This window comes from Stegodyphus dumicola, chromosome 9 (genome assembly GCF_044657685.1).
Source record: "Stegodyphus dumicola isolate Sdum_Otavi_A_Nest chromosome 9, ASM4465768v1".
NCBI classification, from domain to species: Eukaryota; Metazoa; Arthropoda; class Arachnida; order Araneae; family Eresidae; genus Stegodyphus; species Stegodyphus dumicola.
Genome location: NC_140776.1, coordinates 55,410,417 through 55,431,797, shown reverse-complemented (window position 1 = coordinate 55,431,797; position 21,381 = coordinate 55,410,417). Strand labels below are relative to the sequence as shown.

The 21,381-nt window shown below is 32.1% G+C and overlaps 1 protein-coding gene across 3 annotated transcripts in view; it reads right to left on the bottom strand.

The window, feature by feature from the left end:
* Positions 1-1,475: 1,475 nt before the first annotated feature.
* VhaSFD (V-type proton ATPase subunit VhaSFD) overlaps positions 1,476-21,381 on the bottom strand; it is a 63,389-nt gene continuing 43,483 nt past the window's right edge. For 2 of the 3 annotated variants that reach the window (XR_004757722.2, XR_004757721.2), the window contains exons 10-14: positions 16,219-16,344; positions 15,989-16,090; positions 7,001-7,114; positions 4,503-4,652; positions 1,476-2,229 (exon numbers count right to left, since the gene is read on the bottom strand). Coding sequence is in view for 1 of the 3 variants with exons in the window: in XM_035356192.2 (XP_035212083.1) it covers positions 2,169-2,229; positions 7,001-7,114; positions 15,989-16,090; positions 16,219-16,344 (403 nt within the window). In the remaining 2 variants the exon portion in view is untranslated. The remainder of the gene's footprint in view (positions 2,230-4,502; positions 4,653-7,000; positions 7,115-15,988; positions 16,091-16,218; positions 16,345-21,381) is intronic. The other variant, XM_035356192.2, reaches the window with a different exon arrangement.

The window sequence follows — 21,381 nt, the reverse complement described above, 5'->3', positions numbered from 1 at the left end:
ACAACTTATGAAATTTGAGGGAGCAAGAGAAAAGGCCAGAATCTGCAAATCACAAGGCAATCATGTTCCACTGCGACCCCTCATACATATTTAGTAACACGTACGGAATTATTGGAGCTTGGTTGGGAAGTGATGCCATTTTTCCTATACAGCTGCGACCTTGTACTAGTGGATTATTATTTATTTTAAAGTTTACAAAACTTCTTAAGTACTCAAAATTTGAATAATCATGATGAACTCAAATCACACTTGGTTGAGTTTTCTGCTGATAAAGACCAGAAGTTCTGCAAGTGCAGAATCATGAAATTACCAGAAAGATGGCAAAAAGACATAAAACAGAATGGAAGATACTGAACAGATTAAAACTAACTTTTTGGTATTGAAAAAAAAACTGAGTTTTCGTTTCACACGAAAAAATCAAAATTAGTTTCTTGTCAATCCAATAATATGATAATTTCATTTGATTCTGCACTTTTTAAATTTTTATTCTGGTGAATTCCTGAATAGAAAATGAAAACTTCTAAAAAAATCTCTCTAATAAGTTACAACGCACAGAAGAAATGAAAAATTAATTACAAAAATTATTTTGAAAATCATTTGAAAAAAATCATATTTTTACAATTTAAGATTCACTAATACATAATGTTATTCCCTTAATTTTTAAAAAATTTCATCAAAATTTTCTTTTCGCATTTTAAAATTTAATAATTTTTCTTGCACTATATTTGAAAGTCATCTATATACAGGCAAATTAAGAATTAGGAAACATGGAGTTCTGTAAAGGGAATGACAAAAGCTGGGTATATAACATTTTACAGATATGAGTATATGTAACGAATACAGGTAAAAATACCATTCAGTCCACCAATATCATTCTACATTGTTATTCCAATATTTCACAGCCACTTTCCGCTAACTCATTTCTTTTATAGTCATATATGACCAAGAAAATTTAGCTCCCACAGCACTGTAAGTTGTAACATGTAATGGTCTTAATATCCAAGGTCATTTGTACCACAGGAATCGCTTTGTAAGAAGTGCAAAAGTCTAGGCTACACATGAATGGCAAAATGCTTAAGTTCCTGTTATTTTGTTTTTGATCAAATTTGATTGTCTCTTTATATTTAGATTGCTTGTTCCAGAAATATATTTTTCATTTCAGACACGCACAAAAAAAAATTGAATTTCTTTTTACTTCAAATCAAGTGTAAGTTTGATTTTTGTAATGAAAAAGTTCAGGTTTCAAGATAAAATAAATTCTAAATTAAGTTCAGCAAGCTAACAAGTTTATGAAAACTTAAGCAGCACAAATTGAAGTATACGTTAGAAACGCAAATTTTATAGCTATATGAGCCGTACTCAAGCATGAGCAAATCTCTTAGCTACAACAGCCGAAATGTTTATGAATGCTAAGTAGTTAATACACTACTTCATTTAATTATTTGTTTTATGAATAAGAAAGAAATGTGGAAAAATAAAAATATAATTTTCTTTTATTAAAGTTTCTTGAGTATAAAGAATCAACAAATGGAAAGAAAACCTAATGCACAAACTTCTGTTGATGAAATACAAATATTTAACTATTAACAGTTTTCAATACTATATGCTTAATGACATTAATAGCATATACATGTATGCAATAAAACAGAATGATTCCAATATTTAAAAAATTTAATTTAACTTGAAGAATCTCTTGTTTGCTTATATATTTTAAGTCAGTTTTCTAACAGATACTAACATTACAATATCAATTTTGTTGATATTAAATATATAACTAAATAATAGTAAAATATTGAGACATTCATAAATTTTATTTAGAAACAACTAGACACTCATCACTTGCACATATATCACTTCTGAAGCAAAATCTTTGGTAACATTAAATAACTGTGCTTTTTAAAGAGATATTTTGAAATAAATTACAAATCAAGCTATCTACATAATTACAAGTGCAAAAGCATGGCATCTGTATTTCCTTACATAACTCCCACGAAAGTCCATTAATCCATTCTGGAATGTATACTTTTAAACTAGGTTTTCATTGGCCACACTAGGTATTAATCCACATATAATAATGCAAACATATTAATTCAGAATCTTGACTACATTCAAATTACCATTAATGAATTTAAGAGATTTATTTGCGAAATAATTTTTTTTTTTTTTTCTTAACCTTTAGTAGGTATTGCCTGGCTGGTTTCTTTCTCAAGTTGTCGTCCAAGATACTCCCTAAAAATAAGAAAATAAAAATTATATTCAGAAATTATATAAAACACATTTTAGAGTAAATAGAAAATAATTAATATTAGCACATCTTAATTAAGATAGAGTTAAATTTAACTTATCTGAATAAACATTAATTTTAAATTTTGCATAATCTATACAAGTTACCTAACTGAATATTTATATACGTGATCAAAGATATCAAATTGATATAGATTTCTTTTACTGTTTAATAACACAGTATAAGCCATAAGAAGTATTAGTGTTATTTATCTCCATATTCAGGCACATAGATAACAGAATGAATAAATGGGGACCAGGATTACACCTCTCAACATGCCAAAAGCCTTGCCTACCTTTGGAGACAGAGCAATTTTATCTATTTCCACAGTTTCAATCAAGAATACATTAATAATGGAACAGAAGCATCCCATATTCCTCTTTCTCTGCTTACTCCTTAAAAGTACTTTTAGAATGACAAATTTTAAAGATTCCCATTCCTTCTGCAAAGACATCGTGCAGTCATAGGTGTACAAGTCTTACCTGGTATTCAATGTCGATAATAGCATGCCCTATTAACAACCATACTGTATATGAAAGTGTCAAAATGATGCAGAGTTAAAGAACATCCACTATCAATTGACAGTATTAAGCTCCAGATAAAAAAAGAATCATGCTTCCAGTCCCTGTGATAATAGCAGCTTTTTAACAGAATGGGCAGTATACGGGACAAGAAATCATAGAATGATATAAACAAAGATATCCCATGCAAGTTGCATTTTAATATGCCTTTCTGCTTAATTTAATAAGAATGACAAAGGCTAATGCAAGACAGAAATCATATTATAATTAATAGAAAAATGTTAATTTTCAAGCAGTTTAATCTGAAGAACAAATTTGTTGTGCAAATTAAATCTGTATTCAAAACAAAGGTAACAAATACATTAAACTGTAAATAAGGAACAAAAAATCATAAAAATGAAGAATGAAGTTATAAATTGCATTTAAGAACAATATACACAAACGATTGAACAATGTCAATGAGTTCAAGCTCACATGAAAAAGTCAGAACACTTTTTTTTTTTTTTTTTTTTTTTTTTTTGGCAGAGTTCATCCAGCAGACATCATCTATAATCACTTATCTTATACTATGGAGTTTAGAGACACTTTTTGTTTTGCACTAATGATTTCTGATGTAATGTTTCCCATTGTTCCACACTAAACAATTTAAATAAGATCAGGCTAATTTGCAACTCAATCAATCCACTCCCAGTTAATCAAGAGCTCAATGAAGTACATAACAGAATTGAGTCCTTGTATCAGAATAATAATGTTATTATTATACTTTTTTTTAAATACTTTTTTTTTTTTTTTTTGGTAAGTCTAACTTAAGAGAAGAATTTTTCATAATTCATGAATTCTCTAAAATTGGCAGAAAATTACACATGATGGTTATACATTAAGGCAAAGTACATAAGGGTTCTCTCTCTAAGAGAAGGGATGGCTTTGTGGAGGACTTTCTAAAGCAAGTTGGCTCATATTTACATTACACATAAAAAAAGCCCATGCAGCAAGTCTGTTTATGTAAGTTTAAACGATCAACATTTAGCAGTCTTCAACGCTCAAACCTCGCGTTGCATAACCAAAAATAAAAAATGTACAAGGCATTATACTTTGTCAAAAGCATGGCTTGTATATCTGGTTTGTACCATTCTGCCTAGGCCTGGCAGAAGAAAAAAATATTTTTTCAGCACATTAATAAAAAATATACAACTGAAATTTCAGAAGGAAGTTTACAGATGTTCTTGTAATTTCTGTCTATTTGTTTTCTACTTACAAAAAAAAAAAAAAAAAAAAAAAATTGGATTTAGTGCAACATTGCATGTGACCCTAAATGACAACTATTGGTTTAGCATACTTTTTGTCTCTCTTAAACTATCAAATTAGCAGGTAGCCTTTTTTCTGTCTTTTAGAAACTATTCTCTTCAGTATTTACATATTCCTTTTATATCTATGCTGAATCTTTCAAACATAAATTTTAGATTTCTTATATGCTATACTTCAATTAAAATTGAAATTATAAAATTTAAAAAAATTATATTTAACTTTTAATAATGTTAGCTATCTGAGAGATGTAATCCTTTTATTCAGAATTAAAATTTTCTATCACTTAATATACATTAACTTGTTATTTAAAATATTCTGTGTTCAGTAAGTCCAAAAGATGCACCACTTAAATAATATTTTCACAATTAATAACTTACAAAATGATACTATACCTGATTTGAATGATCTGCATTTTCATACAAAGTTTACTATATTTTGGAAGAATAATCAGCATTTAAAAAAAACTATTCTTTACACAGGAATTTGAAGATCTTTTGGGAGTTTTTAGGATAAATCCACTACACTTTAAGAAGGCATTACCCCTATGAGTAAGAAATATAGGCATACAAATAAAACAAATTTTAGCTGTAAACATGCAAGAAGCAACAGACAAACAGAGCACAAAAAAAAAAAAAAATATATATATATATATATATATATATATATATAAAATAAACATATAACACAAGAATTTTTCTCAAGCTTTTAAAAGCAGAGCCAAAACAACAAAGGTATTTTTAAGGATGATGCAAGAGTTAATTACCTCTTACCAATATTCAATAAAAAAAAACTTTACATGAAAATAATGTGCATACCTATCCTCAGTGAAAAATTTCAGCAATTCCTTGATTTTAATTCTATTTTTATATGAACTTAAAATTTTAAAAATGATACATTTTAATTTTGTTTTACAGATTCAATATATTTATCAAAATTAAGAATTCATTCATGATACGCATGTAAGCAAATGGTGAGTGAATACCAAAGCAAATAACTAATATTTGATGCCTAAATTAATAAAGGAAGTCATGCAATTTGAATGTATAATATATTTATATATGATATTATATATATACAGTCAAAAGTCGTTAATTCGGACACCCATAATCCGAAATGATCTATAATCCGGACCTCAAAGCTAAAATCTTTCTGCGCATGTGCCGCGTTGATGCATCCTCATAGGCGCTTTACGCGTGCACGCAAGACATTTACGACTGCGCATATGCGTCTGCGCAAGCACAGAATACGTTTTCGCGTGCGCGTTTAATGTATAACATACGGTATAAGCTAAAATTATCTAATTATCTATTTCAGTTAATGTTGATTTGAATCTAGACTTCAAAGCTACAAACTTTCTGCGCATGCATAGCGTTTACGCATGTGCATAATATTTTTATGCATGTGCATTTAATGTATAATGGACAGTATAAGCTAGGCTAAAATTATCTAATTATCTCTTTCAGTTAATGTTGCAGATTGCGTTGTTCCTTAATCTTCGAATTGGATCCAGCTTATTATTTTTTGCAGACTGTAAGAGCAATTTTATAAAAGTAAGCTTGAACTTTCGATTATGTCAAATAGAATTTCCGATGCTGGAGCTCCCAAAGGATCTAGAAAATGAAAGTATGATTCGATGTCCATCAAACAAAAAACGAATCGCTACAAAAAAATGGATAAAGGTATATCCTTTGTTTATATAACCGTTCTGAAATCTGTTTATCAATTTCACGCTTCTCTGTGCGTGGGGGGGGGGACGTCGCGGCGCGCAATGAACTGGAAGTTGATCTGTCAGCACTATCATTATCTTCAGGGCAGATGTTTTTATTTTATTCGGCTTATAATTTTTTACTAAATGTAGTATTTAATCTCGATGTACTCTGTCTTTGATATGATTTAAATCAAATTCCTCGTCATTATAAATATCACGAATACAAATCAAATAGTTTTCTGGTTGCAATTTTCTAATTTCGGCTACGCATAAGGTACGCATGCGCGTGTTGAAAGAAATGCTTAATAAAGCAAACAAATAAATATTAAGCTTCTTTTTTTTTTGTAAATTTTGATACCCTTTAGATCATAATTGCTCATTATTTTATAAATTACGGTTTCATATTTTTAATTTTATAATTTCTGCATGCCATCTTACCAGATTTAAACTGATGACCTATAATCCGGAAAAATCGATAATCCGGAATCGCCGAAGTCCCAACGAGTCTGGATTAAAGACTTTTAACTGTATAATGTATGATATATTTACGTATGAATGTATTTGTATATATTTATGAATGTATTTGATATATTTATGTATGACTGTATATAATATACGTAAAACTTTTAGTTTCATTTTACAAATTAATTGACACTTAATAAATAAATTAGTTTTCAATAACATATATATGATTTTTATAAAACACTATACTTCAAACACACATTTTAAAATTCAACATAAGATTATCATAATTATTTCATACAGTAACTGATTTAAAGAAAGAACTCTAAATAAAATTGAATTAATTTTAAACATTTGGTTAATAATCTATTGCAAAATAATATAAGATTTTATATGCAAAACAGGAACTAAAACTCAACTGAAATATCATACAGCATTTCAGTTTTTTAGCTACAGTAATAAACTCTTGCATTAATATATGTGATGACAAAGCAAAGCATTGATGGGGCAAGCAAGTTACTAAGCCATTCAAGAAATATATGCCCAGAAATAAATCACCAGAAAAAGATGCACATTTCTTTTAATCTGGGGAATAAAGGGGGGAAAACTGCAAAAACAATACATTAAGAGCATTAACTTAATTAATTGCTTATAAAACGAAAGCATTTCCTTATTAACTTCAATTAAACATCAAATATTTAGTTAACTATCAATACAAACCAGTTGTGGACCATAAGCTTTTGGACACACAGTAATGCTTGGTATCGAACATTAGGGTCTTCGTGAGAAAGCAAATGCATAACTTGCTGTTTACCTCCAAGACCTTCAATAACACTGTAAGATAAGATTATTTCAGCTTTGAGAAAAAATTAAGGCTGTATTAAATATTAGTAAATGACATATTAAGTTCAATTTATTCATTTTAAATTTTAAACAGCACAAATTATCTATTTTAAACTTGTTTATCCACTTCTAGATACATTTGTCTTTTGAAGGGTAATAGTAAAATCTATTTAAAGTGACAGCAACAGGGACCTTGCCCATTCTGGATAAGCAACTATATAACTGAATATATACTTCTAATAACTGATAATATACATTTTTAGAACTTATTTTTTCATTTTTCTGACATAATCTGTAGAAATTGTAAGGTGCAAAATCCACTGGCAGTGTTTTTTGATTTATCGGCCACCATGAAATAAATAATTAAAAAAATTCAGCTTATTTAAAAAAGCTTATTTAAAATTAGAACACATACACATGAATTTATATTAGAAAAACAAAATTAAACATTTTAAATGGAATACATTTAGTATACCAGGCAAGTTATAAGTTTCTTATGGTGATGGTATATAACTTTAAATGTGGGCTTACTTCCATGATTGTGACCACAGTTTTAAAAATTCAAATTTATAAAACCTATGTCAGTACATGATGTTTTGATACACAAAATTCTGATATCATATACTGACACATATTACCATTTCTCCACAGATCTTATAAAAGTACATAATTTTCATCAACTTCCTCTCATATAACTTTCTTGCTCTGCACGTCATCTTCATATTTGTCCTTCCCCTTCTCCTCCTCCTTCTCCTTTCCCAGTACATGTCTGATTATTTTGTCTTGTTTTGAGACAGTTTGACAGAATTGCCTACACCCACACAAAACTACACCTCTTCACAAATACTAACCTTCTCTGAACAAAAAACTACATCCACAATATAGGCTTCAAGAGTCAAACAAATTTTAAAAACCAAAAGAATCTTTGTCCCTCAACTCATCATCTGTGAACATGATCACAGGCCACAATTTATGCCAACAAAAACATTAAGTAGTTTTCTTTAAATCTTTCCTAGAAAGGGGAAAAATAAATTTGGCATCTTTCAGTGTGAATTGTTTCTGAAATTCAAAGACACTACTTTCAGAGTCCAGACATTGAAGCATAAAAAGGACTGGTTGCTCATCTTTATATTCTAAATGATTTCTTGGTTTATTGGTTGGACTTTTGGCCTATTACAATGGACAGCAAAAGCATATCACTAATGTTTTCCATACTTAATTTTCAGATTGTTAGTCTGATATATTTTTTTAAACCTCACATATTTAAATTTCAGATTTAAATTTAGACCTTTAAAGTGCTGTATTTTGATATTGTTGGTTACGAGATATTTTATTATGTTTTGCTTTTTAAGAACTAATTCAAATTAATTATAATTTCTTTTTCTAGCATTTGTTTAAGTTCAGAAACTGATTTCAGAAAAAATATACACACAGTTTAAGACAATACTTCTCTCCTTAAAATGCCATTTTTTAATCCAAATCCCTAATTTATTGCTTAAAAATTTATGTTAAAAGACAATATTTATGCTTTATTATTTTAAACTTTTAATAACTTTCTCCTTGAATGCAAGCTGATACATGTATGGCTATATTGCATACAAAAGCTTTTCCATCTCATTGCAATACCTATAGAAATGAAGGACCATAATTTATTTGGTCTAAAATAGTACTACAGTACAAAGTCTTTAATCCGGACCCGTCGAGACTTCGGGGATTCTGGATTATAGATCATCAATTTAAATCTGGTAAGATGGCATGCAGAAATTAGAAAATTAAAAATATGAAACCATAATTTATGAAATAAAGAGCAATTATGATCTAAAGGGTATCAAAATTTACAAAAAAAAAAAAAAAAAAAAAAAAAAAGCTTAATATTTATTTGTTTACTTTATTAATCGTTTCACTGCTACGCGGCGCAAAAGTGCTGCATTCATTTGTCTCGAAAACTGCGATGCAGTTAGTTATTTTAGAATGCACTAGTGTTACAAAGTACGCGTGAGGTCAGACTACGTATGTATGAGCATCAAAGACACACTGAAACCTGCAGCGCAAAAGCACCTCATTGCGGTTTTCAAGACAAATGAACGCAGCACGTTTGCGCCACATAGCAGTCAAACAGTTAAACATTTCTTTCAATGTAAGTTGTTTGCTTTGTTTTATGTACTAATACTTTCTCTTTAATTCTATAAACAGACATAATTTCTTGTTCAGTTACAAAGTTCCACTGTTCAAGTCCTTTAATTGCTGTGACGATAATACCCACTAAATTGTCAATCAAAATTTTTTCGTTTTCAGTATCCTCTCTGTCACTTTCTTCATGCCTTTATCCATTTTTTGCAGCAATTCCACTTTTTTGTTTGATAGATATCAAAACATGCTTTCACTTTGTAGATCCTTTGGCAGCTCCAGAATCGAAAACTCTTTTTGACATAATCGAAAGTTCAAGCTTACTTTTTATAAAATTGCTCTAACAGTCTGCAAAAAATAATAAGCTGGATCCAATTAGAAGATTAAGGAACAACGCAATCTGCAACATTAACTGAAAGAGATAATTAGATAATTTTAGCCTAGCTTATACTGTCCATTATACATTAAATGCACATGCATAAAAATATTATGCACATGCGTAAACGCTATGCATGCGCAGAAAGTTTGTAGCTTTGAAGTTTAGATTATAGATCATTCCGGATTGTGGACATCCAGTTTAAAGACTTTGTATTGTATAAGGTACGAATCACTTCTTCATTAATCTGTCATATTTTTCCAAAGATAAAATTTTTAAAAATTTATTCTTTAACCTTGAGTTTTAACTACTTAAAGACCGGAAATCTTTAAATACTTTTCTGACCATATATAGAAAAAATAAAAAAATAAAAATTACAAGGCATGGTAAAATTCTTTTTAAACAATCAAAGCCAGAATTTTAATAACAGATTTAAAATCAGTTTTTTTTTTTTTTTTTTTTAAAGTTCTCAATTTTTTTAATAATTTTTCCGAAAAAAAGTTTCTGAGCGTAAGTAAAAATCTGGCATCCACAGCTTTGACTAAATAAGGAATGTTTATTATTTGCTTTCTGTTAAAAAAGAGTGATTTAAAAATTTAACAGCAAAATAGAATTTGCGCCAGCTAACATTCAGAAATTCCTACACAATAGAACAGATGAATCATATTTGCATATCTTTTCTAAGAAATTTATCATGTATGAAACTATGTGCATCCATCCAACCTGCACTGTATGCAACCTGGGATGCAAGATTAGATATTATCCCAAGGGAGAGGAACCAGAGCGACAGAAGATGTCATTTATCATAATATCAAATAAACATGTATGCAAGGGCATTGCATACATATAAATACATATAAATTAAGTTGTGACCAGAATTAGCAGCTTGATGCAATGCACATATTGATACACACAGAATTCAATTTTGCTAAACCTGTCCTGTATCAAACCACTCCACAGTCCAAAGAGGACATGCATATTAAGTAGGATGTTTTTGTTAGAACCAAGGCTCAGATGTTATCTTTCTTTCATAATTTGTCATTGTAAGAGTGGCAACCGTCTGATCTTTGTTGTAGTTTGTTGCTGTTCTATGAATTTTGAAAATAAACATGATGCTTTAGAATATTAGATGTAAAACTATTTTATTTTAAGTTTATTAGTAGAAAGGAGAATGATTAGTTCTTACAAATATTAAACAATTGCTAACAACGAATGTGATCGGTATTTATCGAATTTATTTTATTTCAGTTTACTGAACTTACTTATATTGAATTAATTGAGAAATGAAAACCTGTCTGAGCTTCTTTTATGAAAACAATAAATGCAATTTTTCAGGAATTAGAAAAGGAAATTTCTGATGAAAATTCTGTGAAAACAAAACTTGTTACTTTAGAATGTTTATCTGTTGAACTTAGTACTCAAATTATTTGTTATTTGATACTCAAATATTAAATATTTATAGTTATTTGATACTCAAATATTAAAGTCAGAATTTTCTTCAAATGATCAATTTGAAAGTGAATGAACAAAAGTTAAAGAATACAAAGAAAAATTAGATTTAATATTAATAGAAACAGAATTATTTTTCAGTCACCAAATGACAGAACTCATTGGCAGTGTGTCACCAAATTTGAATAAATGGAAGCTGAAATTACCTAAAATAGAGTTAAAAAAATTCGATGGCGAAATTAAAGACTGGTTATCATTTTAAGTACAATTTTGGCGAATACATGAAAATAAAGAAATTCAAAACAAGGACAAAATGTATTATCTTATTCAATCGACTGTACCCGGTACAAGACCACGTGATATTGTGAACAGCTTCCCTGCAACTGCCGTCGAAAATTATGAAACGGTTATAGAAAGCTTCAGAAATAGGTTCAGCAGGGAAAATTTGTTGGTAAAATTCTATATTCGGGAATTATTAGGTCTAATTATTAAATATGTTACTGATGAAAAGGGAAAATGTAGTATATCAGAATTGTATGACAAGTTAAAAGTCGTATTTACTTTCGTTAGAGTCAATAGGAATGTTAAGCAACAAATACACTGCAATGTTGTTTCCGCTCGTTGAATCTTGCATTCCTGAGGAAATTTTATGAGTTTGGCATCGAAATTATGCATCAATAATTACAGCAGAAAATTCTCTGAGAAATTGAAACAATTATTGTTGTTTTTAGAGAATGAAGTGGAAGGAGAGCAAAGAATTTCTTTGGCGAAAGCTGGATTTAAATTAATTGATTTGGGTGCAAAGAAAGAAAGTAAAAGTGATAAAAGTTTCTAGGGTGAACATGTCATGCCTACAGCAAATGATTTACTCTCATGGTATAATAAAGGAACAAATTATGATGTTAAGAATTCTTGCATATTTTGTGAGAAAAATCATGCAAGTAAAGATTGCTTTGTTGCTCAGAAGATGATTCTGAGTCAAAAAAATGATGAAATTAAGAAAAAGAAGTTTTTTTTTTTTTTTTTTTTTTTTTCCTTTTGCTTCAAAATTGGACATAGGGCTAAGCAATACAAGACAAATGTATGATTTTTGATATGTCGAAATGGCACTGGGGTGTCATGTGTCTGGATTTGTGCACCAATCAAAAGAGCAATGATATTGAAAAGAATAAAGAAGAGGAAACACAAAATGTATCACTTGCGAGCACCAATTTCCTAGATGAGGTGTTTCTTCACTATTAATTAATATCGATGCAAACAAAAGGCACAAGACAGTAAGGGCACTTATCGTCACAGAGTTACAACATTCATACAAATTAAGCAGACTGCTGTAGACATAAGGTGCCATGCAAGTGGATCTGAATCTTTAATTCATGTGCTTTTTGGAGAAGTAACAATAAAGACAGAAATTCACAAATGTTATGAAGTGAAAGTTAGAAGCCCAAAAGGTGATTTTTCTAGACAACTAATCTTGTTGGAACAGTCGACAATTTGCAGACCAGTAGTCAGTTTACAACCTGGACCATGGATAGAAGAATTAAGGCAAAAAAATATCCATACATCTGATATAGGAAGAAAGGATTTGAAAATACAAGTTATTGGAGCTGACCTCACAGATGCACTGTTAACCTGAAGAATTCAAAAAACAGAAAATGGGCAAACTGGAATCATTACTTCGATGGAAAGTCATAGGAAAGATAAATGATTATGTTTCAGAAAGAAACTACTTATCCGTGTCATCAATAATAACATTCATGTTGACTCACAGCAGTGACACAGAAAACTTGTGGAAGCTAGAAGTACTGGGAATTGCAGATGCTAAAGAAAATAAAACTGGTTCAGAGTCGGAAGAAGAAGTGTGGGATCACTTTCACAAGACTCTGAAGAGGGCAGACGATCGATTGAACTCAGTTCACCTTGGATCTACCATAAAGAAGCTTTACCAAGTAACAGAGAAGTTGCTGAAAAACGATTGATTTCCACAACAAAGAAGCTCATGTTAAAAGATAAATTTGAAACATACAATGCAGTGTTCGAAAAGTGGCTCCAATCTGTAGTAATAGAAGAAGTACCAGAAGAAGAGGAATGGGTTAACAATCATTACTTTCCCCACAGACCAGTATTCAAAGATAACTGTACAACAGCAGTAAGACCTGTATTTGATACCTCATGCAAACAAAAGGATTTCCTGTCACTTAACAACTGTTTAGCAAAAGGTCAAAATTTTTAACTGAATTGATACCTAGATTGCCTCTTGAATTTAGGCAAGGAAAAATAGGGATTACTTCAGATATTAGAAGAGCTTTTCTCCAAATAGCTGTTCAAAGAAATGATCGTGATTTTAGATTCCTGTGGTGGAAAAACTCAGAACAAAATGAATTAAGAAAATTTCTCCATTACAGAGTAGTCTTCGAACTACAATGCAGTCCATTTCTTTTATAAGCAGTAATCAATTCTCATTTAGGCCAAGATGAACCTTCTTTGAATGAAGAGGCTATGAAATTAAAAAAATTCTTCTATGTTGACAACTGTGTCAATTCAGTGAATTTAAATAAAGAAGCAAAATATTTTACTGCAAAATCAACTCAGTTAATGGGAAGTGCTAACTTTGACTTGAGAGGATGGGAAGAAAGAGAATTGAGCAGTGAAAAAATTTACAATGGGCGACCCATTGAAAGGACATGATCTTCTGTGGGATAAATATGAAGATTCTTGTTTTGTGACATCCCTAATATCGACTTTTACACAGAGAATTTTTGACCCACTAGATTTCACCTGCCCTTTTACACTCCCTCCAAAGTTATACTTGCGAAAGAGCTGGGAAACTAAACTGAGCTGGGATGCAGAGCTACCTGAAGATATCAAAGGAAAATTCTTGCACTGGGCCAAAGAATTGCCCTTGTTATCATCATCTATGAAGATTCCCAGACTAGTTCCACTGACAGAAGAACAATTTTTTAGTTAGCATATGTTTGCCAATGCATCACAGGGATTGTATGCAAGAGCAGTATATTTGTACAGCAAGTCAAAATAAAAAGGTCAAAGTGACTCTACTGCAAGCCAAAGCATGAGTAGCTCCCTTGAAAGAAAAAAAAAAAAAAAAGTATACCACGATTTGAATTGCTTGCTTGTCTTATTGCAGTGTGATTAGCCTCATTTGTCAAGAAGAACCTTAAGGTCGAAATTTCAAAGGAATATTCAGGACACTGTTCTGAATGAAGAATGTAGAAGTTTGGAGCACTTTTGTAAATAACAGACTTTCAGAAATTAGAATCCTATCAAACCGTGAAAATTGGCATCATGTACCAGGTACAGAAAACCCAGACGATATACCATCAAGAGGATGTTGTGTGAAGAAACTTATTGAATCAAGATGGTGGGAGGTATCCACGACTTGAATTGCTTGCTGTCTTTGCCACCCTGGTTGGCACTTTCAGAAGAAGAACGGCCTCATTCTATCCCAATCGATAATAAAGAAGAGGTTAATACTGATAAATGTAAAGCAGTTATAGTTTCATTAAGCAATGTTAGCGATATGTCTTCAGAATTCTTTGGCTGTTTTTCAAAGTATAAAAAAATACTGAGAATGATTGGGTGGATACACATATTCATAGGAAATATCTGAAAGAGGAAAGAAGAAAGAGAAGCAAGAGAGTTAAAAGTTTATGAATTGATGAGAGCTGAGAAATCTATTGTGAAGATTATTCAATATGATGATATTAAGAAGAAGTCAGTGTGTTAAAAGATGACGAAGGCATTTTAGGTGTCAAGTTTAGGTTGACTGAAAGGAAAGACCATGAAAATTTAATTTATCTAATGTTACTTTCGAAGAATCATAAAACTATGGAGAAATTGATAATTGATAAACATCTAACTATGTCTCATGTACTGATGTCAACACTCAGAGAGATATTTTGGAACCTGGAAAGCAGAGTTACAATTCAAAAAGCTTTATATGCATGTGTCAGGTGCAGGTGACATGGAAGAAACTACTACAGACTGTGTCTGCTATTCTACCAGAAAACAGAGATGCTCGTGTTTTCGAGATTGTCGGAGTTGATTTAGCTGGCCCATTAATTTTGAAGGATAATAAAAAAGCTTGGATTTTACTTTTCACCTCCGCTGTTTTGAGGGCGGTTCATTTGGAACTGATTTTGTTCCTTTCAACTCAAGGATTTTTACTTGTCCTTAAAAGATTTATTAGCCATAGGAGGAGGCCATGGATAATTTATAGTGACAAGGGAAATAATTTTATTGCATCCAATAATCTCTTGAGATCAATTAGTTGGAATACCGTTGAGATAGAAGCCACTACAAACAAGATCAATTGGAAGTTCAGTCCACACGCAACACCATGGCAGAGTGGCTTTTGGGAACGACTTGTTCAAATGATTAAGAAGCTTTTGCGTCGAGTCCTAGGCCAGTCGTGTCTGAATTATGAAGAACTGGTGAGTGTGTTGTGCGACTGTGAAGTAACTGCGGATGTCAGACCACTCTTATGAGTCAAAGAACTTACTTATGTGCCAGACCACTCACTTATGTACACTAATTCCCTCCCTTTGACACCGTCTTTATTTTTAGGTGAAATTCCAGTCTTTGAAGTTCCTGACTTGGATCACCTTGATAAAGTTGATTTTAACAAGAAACTGAGACATCTATAGAAGCAAAAGAGTAGAGCTCTTGAGAAAGAGATTTAGAAGTGAATATCTCGGCTTGCTAGTGCAACGTTTATCTACACTGCCGTTTCTCAACAGATAAAAATTGAGGGCATAGTTCTCATCGAGTGTGATGACAAACGCAAGGTGCTGTGGCCTCTGACAAAAGTGATTGAGGTATACCCATTCATCTTTGGATTCATACAAGGAATATCCAGATATGTAAGATTTAATACAATGAAAAAACACAAAACTTACTGCTTTCCACGAGGATAATGTCTAACATATTCACCAATATCATGAGCTGCCACACTCAAAGCAAGAGGATCTTTACTTGTTTGCAAAATATAAATTAGAATCCTACAAGTAAATAAAATTTTTGATAATTTTTTTATGCTTAAAGTCACTATTGTTTAAAGATAAAAATCTGAGTAATATATATATATATATATATATATGCATAAGAAAATATTTTCATGCATATTTACTTAAGTAACTCATAATTTTTCTCATTTAGCCTATGAGTATTTTCTCTCCAGAACTTCTCCGAATTGTGTACAGGACTCCATTCTAGCCTTCCAGATTTTATTTCAGTTGAATATTCATCAAAAGAGCTAGATAAACAATAAAGAATTACAGAAATATACTCTTCCAGTACAAAGATGTCAGAAATTTATTACCAATTTTAAATTTGATTTGAACATTAAATAAATACTTTAGTATAAATGCAGTGTGATATGAATCATTAAGGATGTGCCCATAACTAAGCAGACATAGCTAAGGTAATTTATACATGTAGTATAATTCACAGCTCATATAACAAGTACACTGGTCATAAAAATTAAAGGATAATGAGAAAAAATATGCTCACTAAGGTAAAGTCACAACCAATGCACGGTGCTTTAATTATTAATGTTAATTAAATACAATTGAACACAAAACCGCACTTCTATGTATACATTAACACTGGTAATATGGAAATTCGGTGGCTTACAATATGGTGTGCAACAGGCACATGTTGGAATTCTGGTCTGTAGTGCTGCTTAAAGTGAATATGGTTTCTGAGATTGATCAATATTCAGTAGTTATGACCAACAGTTACATTCACTTGAGTGAAGATAAAAAATTGCGAATAATTGCTAGAATCGAGGGAGGTCAAATACAATGCAGCTCATCAAAGATTTGAATATCCTTCAAAGTGTCATATTCAGAGTTTGGAGACAATTTTCAAGCACTGGCTAACTTGATAGACAGCCTGGCCAAAGGCGACCAAGAGCAATAACTGCATCAGAAGACCACTTTCTGTCATTGCTGGCTCGGAGAAACTTCAAAGCGACTCCAAGAGAGACTCTCCAAGGTTTTAGACCTTTAGACTACCACAAAAACTCAAATTAGCCATTCTACTGCTGCATGAAGGCTTAACAAGGTTGGACTGTATGCATTGAAACCAATGGTTTGTGGCCCACTCATTCCAGAGGGTCCCATTTAAATTGGCACCACATCATGTTCAATGGAGCCAAGACGACTTGGTCCGAGTATTGTTTACTGACGAGTCCAGATATAGTCGAAACAGTAATTTTAGATATGGAGAGAGGAAGGAACATGCAACTTGCCTTCCCTTGTCCATGAATATATCCTGTTTCTGCAACCACAGTTTAGTGGTTTGGGAAGGAATCATGACAAATCTTTCAAGAAGGCTCTGTAGCTCGGAGGTATGTGGACATGGTCTTGAATCCCAAGTTAAGACTGTTTAGGGGTGCTGTCGGCCCAGAGTTTTTGCTAATGGATGATAACGCTTAGCCGAGGTGTCAGAATACTTGCAAATAAAAGATATCACTTGAATGGATTGCCCACCTTATTCACCCAATTTGAACCCGACTGAGCATGTATAGGATGCCTTAAAGCAACAAATTTCTTCCCGACCCTTCAGGAGCTCAAAAGTGCACTTTTTGAAGAATGCAATTCTACAAAACTTGATAAAGACTAGTTCACAGACTTTGGTAAAGTCTATAAAATCAAGATTTTTTCCCCCCAATGGCAGATTGTGAACAATTACAGTGTAACACAGTCTATTAATCTATACAAGGCCAGATGTGGTGGTCTCTTTATTATGAAGGAACCTAATAGGTGGGCCACCATCGCCTTCCTATGAAGGGACGGACGGATGGACAGTTACAACCATTCCTTCTCAAGGATTCGAACCCAGGCCCTTCGGTATTGCAGTCAGGCTTCCCTTGTAGAGTCATTAGGTTAATTGGAAGCCAGAGAGATGAAAAATTAGCAACCACCTTCGATGGAAATCAAACCACAGACCTCTGGAATACCAGCCCAGTGTGCAGAACCACTACACCACGAAGGCACGGCAAGAAGGTGGGAGAAATACCTTATATATTCCCCCTTTTAAAGGGTGACTGGGGTTTTTAGGGGACCCAATCGCCAAATCCTGGGTGAGGAGAATCATCTCCAACATCTTTTTTTAGTTCGAGCAGCACTTATAGTCATTAGGTTAACTAGAAGCAGGAGAGATGAAAAGTTAGCAACCGCCTTTGCCGGGAATCGAACCATGGACGTTTGGAATACCAGCCCAGTGTGCAGAACCACTACACCATGAAGGCACGCCAAGAAGGTGGAAGAAATACCTTATACCCTAACCACTATATCGTCTGGGCGGCATGAAATCAAGATTGTGCATATCTTTCCAAGGTGACCATACACCATACTGAAGACAATTTTTTTTCCATAAGAGGTTATTTAATTTTTCCATCACTTTCCGATTTTGGTAAATTTGGTTTTAATTTCAATATCTTGTGAATAGTCAACTGCCAAACATTGTAATTTATGCTAACTAATGCTTCTGTACAAATTTATATTAATAATTTTACATTAAGTATTAGGTACATTTTATTTCTGTTATGATTCTTTAATTTTGATGGCCAGTGTAATTCTAGTTTGCAAACGCAATCATGTCAGCTTATATCTCAAAAGAATACAAAAAGATTTTGCTATTGATTTTATCAACTTAAATTGTCTTACATGTAATGGCTTTATTATACGGACCTTTTATTAAAAAAATACAGTTCCAAAAAAATATTTTAAATTTCGTATAGCAAGAAATGCAAAGAGAAATCCACGCATAATCTATGTGGAGACTATGAAAAGCAGACACTGCAGTAACCATTTTCCATATTTTCATTAAAAGTAACTTTCCAGTAACACTTTAAATCCTTGTCTCTCAGTTATGAATTCAGCCTAACATTACCATCATTATTATTTCTTCCTTATCAAATGGCACATAGAGACTTCAATTTTGCCATCACATTCTTGCAGTCTAATACAAATCTAATACTGTTTCACTTGTTTGTCTCTAAACATACATCTAGACTTTTTTTTTTTTTTTTAACTGCTTGATGGGCCAAGTCATTGCAAACTCTTGCATGTTGCAATATGGCATTTTCAATGCCACCATCTGTATTTAACATACGTCCATCTTCTATATTTAATTTCTTCCACTATAATTTTTGATTTTGCAGATAATTTCACCACTAAATATAAGACTTAATAAAAAAAATTTTTGAAAGGATTCATATTTTAACATCACACAAGAGTTTATTAAGTTTTTTTGTTTTTTCTTATTGAGCTCACAGTTCATCTATCTGTTTTTGGACTTATCCCTGCTGACCTAACTACATCTTTTTTTAATTTATTAGTAAACATCACTTTCTTCACACTAACATCACATAAAAGACAACAGCAAAATCACAGAATTTTTAAAAACAGCACACTTTGAGAATTCCTGAGTGTTAGTGTTGCCATATACTTTTTTAGCCCAGAAGGGTTATTATTTACAGACTTCCCTTTTGCTGCTTGTTTCACTTTTCAAATAGCTGATGGTCAGTGACCATGTAACGGAACACGGTGACACCAGTACTTTGCCATCATATTGCGTGGTTATAGAGGTGTTGTCCCGTGCTCTCCGATATGCTAAAATCCGCATCACACTGTGGTTTAGAAAGGAATGAAAGAAATTTAGTGGGAGTAATGTTTAAAAAAAAAATGCATATTACTATGGAGATGTAGTATGCAACTGCAAATAAAGAAGAAATTAAGTGACATCACACAGACCCAGCTGACATGTTGCCACTGTTCACTTCCTCGCCTCTCGAATTAATCTCCACTTTTCATTGCCCTACGTTGGCAACACGCTTTTGACATTTTTCTTGTTCATAGAAGTCGGTCGCTAAACACGTACTGACCTATAACTGTTGTAATTCTTATTTTTTAAGCTTATCTGTATTGCTGAATTATCACAAAATGTTTACGTGTAAATGTTTTATTATTAACCCCTTCGAGCCGGGTAGCGAAAACGCGCGCTTATCGCTGAGGCCGGCAGTGTCTTACGCGAGCGTCTCTCCAGGGCTGGGGGCTTTTTTGCTACTAAGCCTAAATCCATGAAATTTCCGAAGTATCAACGCATTGTTTAATAATGCTCTATAGAGTATTTAAACGGCTTATGCTTTATAAATATTTTTATATATATACTTTAATTACCTTATTTCTTGTTTAAATGCATATTTTACACATTTTAATTACTCACCATTTTATGAATTTTAACATTATACATCTGAAAACTAAATATATTACATAAAATTCTCTTTTCGTATCAAAAATTTCAAAACAAGGATCTACACACAGTCCTACGTTACATTCCTTGCACTCATAATAACTCATTTGCTGTTTTGGAGGATTTTTCCGGGAATGTGAACAAACGAAGCATCGTCGTCTCATTTTCTTATCAGTCTCTTCTGAACAAAGTTTTGGAAAATGTCTTTCAGTTAATCTTTCAGAATCAATATCAGAATATCAGAATTTCAGAATCAATATCTGAAATATTTTGCATCATTTCTGCTATTTCATGCTCTGTTAAACATTTTCGACGCTTCGACATTGCAACGGTAAAAACAAAGAATTCACGTCTAACAAGATCTAATTATTTTTTAAAAACTGAACTGCAATCCGAAATACCCAACGCTTTAGAGCAAATAAAACTTCTCTACTTACAGTAAACAACTACCACGTGCGAATAAAGTGCGATTTAAAGAGACGTCATAAATCACGCCATTCGGAAACATTTATTTCCCCGTTTGTTTATATAATCAAAAACACATGTGAGTCATGCTTCTCTCATTTCGAGTAGAAGGTCTAATTTACATGTATCTGAAACCATATGGACATACAGTGCCATCTTGTGGCAGAAATTATAGTTTGAAAAACGTTCCAAAGTACTGGCACAAATACGTGACAGTCGGTAGAGAATGGAACAATCCTCTGGCACGCCTGCGTGTCCGCCAGTAGGTAAGTGCGTTCGTTGCTGGCACATATACGTGACAGTCGGCGCGAAGGGGTTAAATGCATGCAGTTTCATTTGAATAGACCGAGAGTGGTTGGATTTATTAAAGATATTTAAAATTGAAACTACATCATCCATTTTGGTGATGTTCTAACACAGGAATGTAAACAACCATGACATGCAGGACACTCTTAATTTTAGTAATGAGTGACTTTTGTTTGAAGATATAGCATTGGTACAGGATTTTATCATCTGTATTGTCCAGAAATCTGAAATGATGGCTGGATGTCAACAGACAAGTCCT